General features: G+C 46.9%; 1 protein-coding gene across 3 annotated transcripts in view; it reads right to left on the bottom strand.

Moving 5' to 3' along the window:
- Positions 1-460: 460 nt before the first annotated feature.
- CRACR2B (calcium release activated channel regulator 2B) overlaps positions 461-10,236 on the bottom strand; it is a 46,085-nt gene continuing 36,309 nt past the window's right edge. For 2 of the 3 annotated variants that reach the window (XM_084207257.1, XM_084207258.1), the window contains exons 12-18: positions 8,974-9,268; positions 8,666-8,807; positions 8,356-8,437; positions 5,893-6,007; positions 4,334-4,441; positions 3,546-3,622; positions 461-2,538 (exon numbers count right to left, since the gene is read on the bottom strand). In XM_084207257.1, coding sequence (XP_084063383.1) covers positions 2,454-2,538; positions 3,546-3,622; positions 4,334-4,441; positions 5,893-6,007; positions 8,356-8,437; positions 8,666-8,807; positions 8,974-9,268 — 904 coding nt within the window. In that variant the 3' untranslated portion in view covers positions 461-2,453. Of the gene's footprint in view, positions 2,539-3,544; positions 3,623-4,282; positions 4,442-5,892; positions 6,008-8,355; positions 8,438-8,665; positions 8,808-8,973; positions 9,269-10,236 lie in introns of those variants that run through there. The other variant, XM_084207259.1, reaches the window with a different exon arrangement.

Genomic DNA, 10,236 nt, shown 5'->3' with positions numbered 1-10,236 from the left:
CAAGGATTAAAAGCAACCAAATTCCTAACTCTAGTGAAAAGGATGTATGGGACATCAATAAAATAAAGGTTTTGTTCTATGGATACAGGTAACAAGGCGAGAACCCATCCCTCTCTGAAAGCACTCTACCCACAGACATTGGGGAAGTGTCTCCCCTTTTTCTCCTCCGTGCTCTGCCTTCCCTAATCAGCTGGACAGACTCTGGCTGCTTAAAGGAGGTAAAAAAAGACTGGAGATTAATTTCTCCTGAGCTGCCCCCAAGACATGGGTTCCTGGTTAACTCTCTCCCTGCTTGTAAGACCCCCTGTGTACCACCATGGGGGAGAGGCCACTTCCTGAGCAGTGAGAAGGGAAGGTCACACTAGGATCAGTGATTGAGGACAGGAGGCTGATCTCCTGCAGCACCTGAAAAAAATTTCTCAACACAACCACTTGTAAGACAGCATTTCTTTATTGCCTGTACTGTTTGCACACTAAGAAAACATACTTAAAGATGTACATTGAAAGAACCTGCTGGTTCTTGCCATTGCAGAATGACAGCACTGATAAAGGCAGTACACAGAACTGGCCCATATTTGTGTTTCACACCTTTGTCTCGGGTGTGCTGTGTATAGAGCACGGGAGGCACAGGTTCAGAACACCTTAGCACGGATTCCTCTTCCCAAAAATTGCTTCTTGCAAACACGAGCAGGTCCCCTGGCAGCACTGTAGGTCTTACTCCAGGCTCCACACCAGCTACCCTGGTTCCTTCAGGGCCTCTTGTAACTTTCAGATTCCCAGTCTCTGGAAGGTGTTAGAGCAGTTAAACAGTGTGAGCCACAGCCAGCTAACAGTAAGGACTGAGCAGGATCTCATTACTTTTAGCTCTTCCTTTTACTCAGAAATCCTGCTCTTCCAGAGAAAAATAACCTCTTTCCTAACAGAAGGGCACCGGGAGGTGCCATGGAAATTCTTTGTAATGTGATGTCTGTAGGTGACTCAGAGCAGTTTTCCTGCCTGGGATATTCCCAGCAAAATCTGTGCAATAAATAGACATTGAGAGTAACCGCCTCATCCCAAGAGAGGAAAAACCACAGACCTTCCGATGCCGCAAGGTTTGGGGGCTTCGTCACAGCTACAGTATCACATCTTGTGCCTAAAATGTCACTCACAGACAGAAACAGCCTTGAAGACAAAAGGGGAAAGGGCACTAACAAAAATCTCACTTAATCCCAAGGCTTTGAGAGCTGCTGAGCTGCAAACCAGAAAGCATCGCACCCTAGAAGCTCCATGGCCAGGCACCACAGCAGCTTTGCTGACAGGAGCACTTCTGGGGACAGTTTCTACCTCTGCCCTGCTTCTCCTCGCCCTGCTTTGCCCCGCCCCTTAGTGACAAAAAGGCTCCTTCCCAATGGGAACAGATTCAGTCTGGCTCTTTCTCAGGCCCTTCACCAGTCAAGTCAGGCTGTTGCTCAAGATCCCTGCAAGAGAAAAAGGTACATTTCACACAGGCAGCTGCCTTGTGCTTCCATCCAGGCGCATTTAAAAGCACTCTAGTGGGAATCTTTCAGGATGGCGGGTAAGGCAGTTGGAAGTTGCTGGAGATTCTTCAGGAAAGGATAAAAGAATGGGAGGAAACAGGCAGCATTCAGCCTTAAAACAGGCTAAATATGGCTCCCCTGGTTTGTACTGACAGCTCCTGCAATGGACTATGAATCAGCAGCACACACCAGCGCCTGCAGGTCCCAGGGCAGCAGCTCTGTATTCTGTAAACATACGACAGGACAGTGAAAAGGTCCATAAGGGTGACAAAGCAATGAAAGCCATTGGGATGACTCATCCTATCAAATCACATATGGAATCTGTTAGTACAATACTGACAAGTCCAACAAATGCTGCAGTAAATCCAGGGCCCAATCCAGATCTTGCAGGAAGTGGTGGAAGTGTTCTCATTCACCACAGTGGGCTCTCAGCTGCGCACTGCCGCTGCAGAGCCAAGAGGAGTTGCTTCCCTCTGAGACAGATGGATCACTTCGTAGAGCTAGCCCAAATTTAAAATAATATCTTTCTCTCTTACATGGAAATTCTATTTAATACAGACCCACTGTGTCCTCTGCTCTCTGCTGCTAGGCCACTTTTTTGCCAGAAGGATAGGAACAAGACTTCATCCCTTTACAGGGAACCAACCTCTCCAGACAGAAGGCCCAGTCTGTGCTGCTAGCTAAGACCAGCCAAATTCCCCTAAAGAAGCAGAGGCCTCTAGAGACCAGGGCTGCAGACTTGGGAAGTAGAACAGTGCAGATAATATGCACATTTTGGCCTGATTTATGCCTCAAAATTCACAGTTTGGGAAAAGCTGCACCCTCCCCAAGCCTCTAGAGAGCTGATACCATCAAATTCAGCTTGCTTGAAAGGAACCCCCAGCTTCATGATGCAGCATTGGCACATGTCTCTTGCTGACACCTTGGTGTGCTTTATGTGCAGCACCCCTTCCTCCTGCTGATATCTTCCAGCTGCAGGGCATTCTCCCTCTGCCTGTCTTCTTGTGCTGTCAGCAACCTGAAAGAGCAGCACAGATCAAGAACACAACCTGGTTACTGAGCTCTTCCTGCCAAGGCAGTTGCCTCTGCCCTTTGCTCACCACCAGCCATTCAGGATTTACATTTAAGATTGCAAGAAGTGACAGGCCCAAAGACTGGACTTCTCTGGAATGTGAGCTAGATAAATCACACATAGAGCATGAGCATGAATTTCTAGGGAACAGGGAAAGAAACTGGACATATACAAGAGGGGGTACCATGGCTTAGCAACCTGAGCACCAGTGTGAGCAGCCTGTGCCTCATTCCCAAGATCCCCTACTGATGTCAAAATCCTGGGTTGTTTGCTCCACGTGTCTGGGCCATATTGGGCAGCACCATGGTAATAAAGCATGGTGAAGGCATATGCTATGGGAGATGTGATTCACCTAGCTGATTAGTAAATCCACCCAGTTAATGAACAGCTAAGTCCGGCTGTGGGCTTCAACACATATGATGCAGGAGGATGTGAAGAGGTAAAAGCAAACAAAAGGATAGTTTTCTTGCAAGATTTGAAATATTTTTTTTCCAAAAACTACCTTTTTTTAATTAAAAATTTTAGAGCAGATTTCTTTCAGCTGAACAGCATTTTACCTCCTTTTAAAACGATTGCCACTGAAATAGCTCAGTCTGTACAGTGCTTATTAAGATAGGAGAGAAAGAACCCTTAGACCTGCATGAAGACTTCCAATTGAAAACATCAGCTTAAAATCTGAGACAGTATGCAATGTTTTTGTGATGAAATATTCAAATTGAACTCCTAATCTGGCAACAGCCAGTTCTACTAGGTGAAGCTTTTTGTGCAGAGTCCAGTCTACACCTGGTGCTTTCCAGACACAAAAGACAAGGACCTGGAGTCAGGTCTCTTTTGGGATGTGACAGAAAGTTCGTCTCTGATACCTCTCTCTTCTTGCCCATTCCCCAGGAGAGCCCACACCAGTCACCTCCAGCTGGGGAAGTGTCCCAGGGTGACGGCTCGTGTTCACTGACCTGGCCATGTGCAGCATGGGCTCCATGATGTTGTAGCCAGTCATGGCACTGCACTCGTAGAACACAGCCTTGTACTCCTGCCAGAGAGCACAGCAAGCACCCATGGTGACTGCCAGCTCTCCACCATCACCATTCAGCCACAGCCTTGGGAGCTGGCCCACCCTCATCCCCAGGAACCCTGCCAAGAGCCATTGGAGCCAGGAGGGTGGCTGCTACCCTGCTAGGTGCACACCCTGATCACCAACCCAGGAGGAGATGCTTTTTAAGCATGGGGGGCCAAGCCAGAGTGTCCAAAAGGGGGAGTTGTTTGGGAAGAAAAAACATCTGTCCAGGGTACTTTGATTCCCTTACCTTTTTTTTGCAAGTCCAGAAGGCAAGAAACCTTTGAAACCCTGTTTCCCCCAACCCAGGGGCCAAGGTGCCAGCAGAGAGGCAGACAAGGGAGTGAGGAAAGAGGCAGGATGATGTTGCATTAGGGAGCCCTCAAATGGGAAATCAGCCATGCATGTTCCCCTCAGAAAGACTGTAATGAGGCATCGAGCTCCAAGAGAAATATATGAGCCTGCTCAAGGGCCATTGTCTGCCACATACAGGACACCACCTCATCTTCCCTTGTACCAGAGGGACCTGGGTACCTGTCCACACTGGAGAAACAGGGGGTGGGAGGGAGAGGGAAGGTACCATACGGGAAAAGGGCTCCAAGAAGGGCTTTCTGCCAGCCAGTCTGCCCTGCTCACAGCTGGAGGGTGGCCGCAGAGCAAGTCAAACAGCAGAGCACTGAGTCACACCTTCGCCAGCCTTTCCCCCTCCACCTTGGGCACTTTCCGGGTCTCTCTCTGCACAGCATCCAGTTTATTTCCAAGCAGAAAGACCACAGCTCCGTCCTCTATACCTTCCTGCAAAAGAAATAAAGACCCCTAGAGACCCAGCCACTCAGAGCAGATCCTTTCCGCCCAAGCAAACAAGACCTTCAGTGGCAGCAGGATCAGGCCCATTAGATCATTAAAGGGCCATTCCTTCAATAGCCCCAGGGATTTGTGAAGGGAAGCTTGAACTAGAAAAACATTCCAAATGTTGGGTATGTTAAGCTGGGACAGTGACAGAGGGGAGACAGGACATTAAGTGCCTCTCAGGAAAATAAGAAGCCTAAAGAAAAGCAGCTTCCCCCATAGGCATTTTGGAATTTGTGATCTGGCAGATCTTCTAAATAAGCTCAGTAATTTTTGTATGTGATGTACAGTGTCTAATGTGCCGTCCTAAACTCAATGATCCCTTGCTGAAAATCCATTGGCCAAACAAGTTAAGCAACTTTCACCCCTTGTAAGCTGTCTCTGTAGGAACTGTTATTCCTAGGCAATTTCTGCAGCCCCTTACCTCTGGTCAAATTTTCTATAGTTCCAGTGGCTCACTAGAGCATGGTCAGAGTAAGAACAGGACTCAAAGTTATTTCCACATTCAAGTGCCCTGGATGGCATACAAAACCTGAACAGCTTCAAAACAAAATACATACACAGATGGGGAGAGGAAAAGATGACAGAGATTAAAATATATAGATTTCATGTGGTTTGATTTTCTGTGCACTCAGTTTAACCTTCCTCCTGAAAGGAACCTGATTTTCAGAGGCTGGTTAGTTTTGAAGATCTTAACATTTGATCTTTTAGAGTCCAAAGACGTAAGTGGTTGTTTGTTTTTTTTCCTCAACAGGCTTGTGGAAATTAACAGTGCCAGAATCCTCCAACCAATACTTACTCATTCCACTGAGATCTTGGTTTTTTGAGACTCAGCACAATCAAAACACAACTGCCCTTGAAAATTTTCCTTCACCTCTTATCATCTACACACAAATAATTTAAATTATAAAGAGAGGTATTTTTGTGTCCCCAAGAAGATATAAGCTACAGGATAAATTTTAGTGAGCGTTTGGAAATAAAAGACGGGGGAAACCAACAGTATTAATACATTGTTACCAAATGTTAAATTTAAAAAGGAAATAAAAAGAACCGCCTCCCTTTCCTGTGTATAGGCCAGACACCAGGAGATCTCCCTGCCTGAACACAGATGGGATGTAACCACATTTAGCAGATATAGCCAGCGCACATGGGCTGCTTGCAAACCCACACTACTGTTTACACAGAAACAGCCCTCCCTGATTTAATGGGCTACCGCTGGCTTTGTTACCTTCGACACAAAGCCTCTGGTTCTAAACTGACCAGAACAGGCATCTGCTTTGATAATTCAGCTCCACAAGGTCAACAGGACTTCCTGGGGCACTGAAAAATGTCACTTCCAGGCAGACTGTAGGAGCAAGGGAGCAGCAGCAGCACGGGAGGCCAGCCCCCGCTCTCACCTGGACACTGCTCATCCAGTTGCGCACGGCCACGAAGGAGCACTCGGCCGTGATGTCGTACATCACCAGGATCCCGTCCGCCTTCCGGAAGTACTGCTTGGTGACGCTCCGAAACCTGGGCCAGACAAACCAAAGGCACCCTCAGAACCACGGCTGTGCCGCAGCAAGTAACACGGTGGGACTGTCTGTCTGTCTGTCAGTGCAGGCTCCCTGCAGGGCTGGCAGCACCTGTGCGTGATGTGTCCCTCAGGGCTGGTGTCTACACACAGGTGACAGATCCCTGCGCCTTTGAGACAGGTCAGGCAGCCGTGGGTAGGCAGGAATCTTGCCAAATGTGTGGTGCTGAGAAAGCAAGAAGGAAGACCTTTGCAGGTCAGGAAGAAAGAAGCAGAAGAATCTATTTGGGTGGGATAGGAAAAGGTAATTTCCTATTAAAAGGGAAACTCGTGGAGAAAACATGATCTTTCTCTACGGTCTGGAAGAATCTGCAGACTAAGCTGTCCCACAGTACAAACTAGGCATGCGTAATGCCAGCCCCAGGGCTGCCAAAACAGCAATTAAGAACTCAGCATCAGTACAGTCTGTTTCCACTATTGAATCTGTAAACCAATGGCATTACACATAAAAAATTAGGAGCTAGACACAATTTCCAGGAAAAAATTCTGCCAGACATCTGCTTTTTGTTGTTTGTACCATTGAAAACCACAGGCTTGTATTTTGTGAATAAGTTCCAACCAAAGCAAACCAACCTAACAAAAAAAAAACCAAACCAAACAACCAAAACAACAAACCAAAACCTTAGAATCTGTAAGCACTTTGTGACAGAGCCATGATATAACCACAATGATTGCAAACTGATGGAATTAACAATGTAATTTGGGAATTAATAAATGTAACAAAAGTCCTGAGATCTCACTAGAGAGCTGTGTATTTCAGCCCTGCACAGGACAACAAACTCTCCTCTTACAAGCCAAGAAAACCTACAGCTGTTACCCTCCTGTACTCTTCAGATAGTTGCCTGAAGCCTGTTCTTTCTCACTACAATATTCTGGCACCTAGCCAACTGAGAAAGCACAGACTGTATCTTTGGCAATCAAGGTGCACCTCTGGAACTGCCAGCAAAATGCTCCAGAAAAGCCATCAAAGGTAGCGTGCATAAGTCTCAGGGAAGTCACCAAGGAGTTCTCCTTGCATGCTCCAAGGGGTTCTTCCAACTCTTCCTTAGATATTTACAACTGAACACTTCTAAAATATTCCTCCAGAAGAAGAAAAGGCTTTTTCTTCTTCACAGGTCTCCTATTTGGTATCAGCACTGAGCCAAGCTCTCTCTTGTGGGTACTCATCTAAGACCTGCTAGCGCTGCAGGGGCATGTGGTAAAGGTCCTTCTGTAGAGACAACATCTTGAATTTGGCCTCTGCTACAATCTGGCCTCAATAAAATGTCACATTTCATGTCATAGCAACTCCCCTTATTGCTCAGTTTCAGCATCAAAATAACCACAGGAGTCCCCTCAGAAATAATTATTTCTTCAGCATGAAGCCTAATTTTGGAAGAGAGAGTTGCTTTTCAATAGATACTCCTACTTAGTACATTCCCACCAGCTCTGCATGGTCTAGCTGCCTGAGATGGCATCACTGGCACAGTTTAGGATTAGAACATTCCCATGACCTTGGCTGCCCCCTGAAGGCCTGCCCCCATAACATATTTAGCTCAAAACACCCGGTGCCTATTTTTGTCAGGCCCTTGAGGTTCATGGTCCTCTTGAAATAGCTTTTCATCTTAAGCTTTGAGTTATATCCTGCATAAAATGTAATTTACATGGAGCCAGTGATGGGCCTTCATCTCTAGTAGCAGATAAGGGTCAAATGTGTCCTCTACTACTCTTGTCCTCACCAACACTGATGGTAACATCTAGAGATATCCCATGCTTTTAAAACTAGAGGGCTTCAAATGGGGGGCAAGTGTTCACTGTCACAGAATGCTGCACAACCCCTCTACCAGGGATTATCACTTGCACAAGTCTATCAGCAGAAGGGACAGTGAAAGGGGCCAATAGCCTCACTGACAGAGTGCAGCAGGGTAGTTCAAATCCCCTTCCCCACAGGCCATGCTAATTCAGCCAGTTTTGAGAGCAGAATCGGATCTGGAAAGGTTCACAGTCTTTTCCACCCTTTGAACCCCCATGACACACATCTATGGACAGATTGCTTGGAGCCACAAGCATGCAGGTCAGACACACGGAAAACTACTTTTCTGTCAACGGTCAGAGTGATCTCCCCAGGCCCTGCTTCACAGTCACAGCTTCTAGAAATCTCTGGAACAGACCTTTGCTGCAGGTTCAGCATGGGAATAGCTGTCATGACCTGTCTGGTCCTTCTGAAGCTGATAGTTTTCCCAAAACCAGAAACTAGCTGTGTGCACTCTTTCCCTTTCCTCCACTGAGCCCGGCAGAAATCGCTTACCTCTCTTGTCCAGCTGTATCCCACAGCTGCAAGGCAACCTGGGTGTTATCCACCATTAGACTCTTCACCTGGTAGTCGATACCTGTCAGGAAGGAAACAATGATTACGAGGTAGGATGGGGAGAGAGCAGCTTGCCATTACAATGTCCAGACAAACTCCATTTAGTTCAGGGAAATTGCAAGATTGATTCAATAGTGGGAGAGAGACCATCTTTACCCTCTAGCTGGGCTATAATACAGGCAAAAAAGCATTTTCCCAGGCTGCCTTTCCCACCATCCTTATCCAGATCAACCAGGACCCTGTTACTTACCAATGGTTGCATTGAGCTCAGCCAAGAACCTGTCATAGCAGAAGCGGTGGATGAAGGAACTCTTCCCAACACCGGAATTCCCCACAAACACCACTTTAAACATGCGGTCTGGAGAACAGCTGGCTGGTTCCAGTGCTTGGAGCTACAATGGGGAAAGGCATGAGGTGTTGAAGAGCCCAGCTGCAGGCAGTGCTTTGATTTAGGGATTGGACCCCTGCACTGAAAATCTGTGGAGCTGGAGTTTGATGGGAAGAGAGACACCAACCCGAGCAGGTATTTGAGGAATAACCCCAGGTAACTGCACTCACCCTAGTTTCAGTGCCAACAGGCCGGGCTCGGGGAAGCAGCAAAGCAGCATCTAGGCCATCTGCATTTTTTCTGCAGTCAGAGTCACCCTTCAAAGTCATCTTAAACCACTCAGGATCTGCTGCCAAGGGCCATCTCTCCTCATCTCTGCTGTTCTCTCCAAAGTTTGTGCTGCCTTCTTCTCCTGTCTTCAAGCAAACCCCATTGCCTGGGAAGTATTTACAGTTCTTTCTGTTGGGTTCTTCCACTGCCACGTCCACGGGGAAGGTGAAGGGAGGGTCCGTAGAGGCCAGTTGTCTGTATTAAAGTCCACAGGCAGCACAGATAGGGTGGGAGGGGGGAGGACATAAGGAAAGAAGGAGGTTGCAAATTCCCAACCAACCATTGCAATCCAATTAGTGTATATGAAGCTCTCAAAGGAACTCTATATATTCACTCCCCACACTCCCTGTGACCAAGGCATCAGTGGCTCCCCGACGGAAAGAGAGACAGAGCTCACCAGAGCTGTGCTATACTCTCATGTGCTGACAAATATTTAATTAATTTTAATAAAAATTACCACTTTGGGTTTTTCAAGAATTCTTTGCCTACCACTTCCCCCAGTAGTGAAAAAATGAGGCAAAACGTACAAAACAAAAGCCCCTTTAAAAAAAAAAATAAAAAGGAAAAAAAAAAAGAAGAAGCAATAATTAGCCCCGTATTTTTGTTACTAAATATCCTGTGAAAAGAAATAACAGACTGTGCCCACACAAGAGCAGGCTGATACACTGGGGGTAGAGCTGATGTGGTAGCTGAAGCAACAACCTTCAAAAGAACACCTAAAATAACCAAGTTAAACTTCTTGCTGAGGAGCAAGGCAGCATCACTGGTTTTCTATGGTTAAAGAACTAGGCAAGGAATGAGAAGACCTAGAATTAAGCTGAAGATATTTATCCCCCACAGATGTCTCCATTGCTTTCACTGTCCAGCAGATTGCATTTGGAAGGAAATTAGAGTGACCAGAGTGTACTACAGTCAGTCTCCTCGGAGGCACAACATCCCACCCCCTCGGCAACTTTTCGATTAGTGCAGGAATCCAGACAATTCTTCTTTCTCACTCCAGCAAGCACACTTCATCTGGGTTGCAAAATCCATGTGCTGCCATGCCTACACTTTTTTCTATGAAAGGGAGCTCACATTCCTGGTTGCGCCCCCTGCATTTGCCCCAAATGCCAGTCCAGAGCCAGGCCAGCTGGAACTCCTCCCTCTTGACAATGGACACACAG

The sequence above is a fragment of the Fringilla coelebs genome (genome assembly GCF_963513975.1).
Source record: "Fringilla coelebs genome assembly, chromosome: 6".
NCBI lineage: Eukaryota > Metazoa > Chordata > Aves > Passeriformes > Fringillidae > Fringilla > Fringilla coelebs.
The sequence above is the reverse complement of the archived record's forward strand: the minus strand, read 5'-3'. Positions and strand labels throughout refer to the sequence as shown.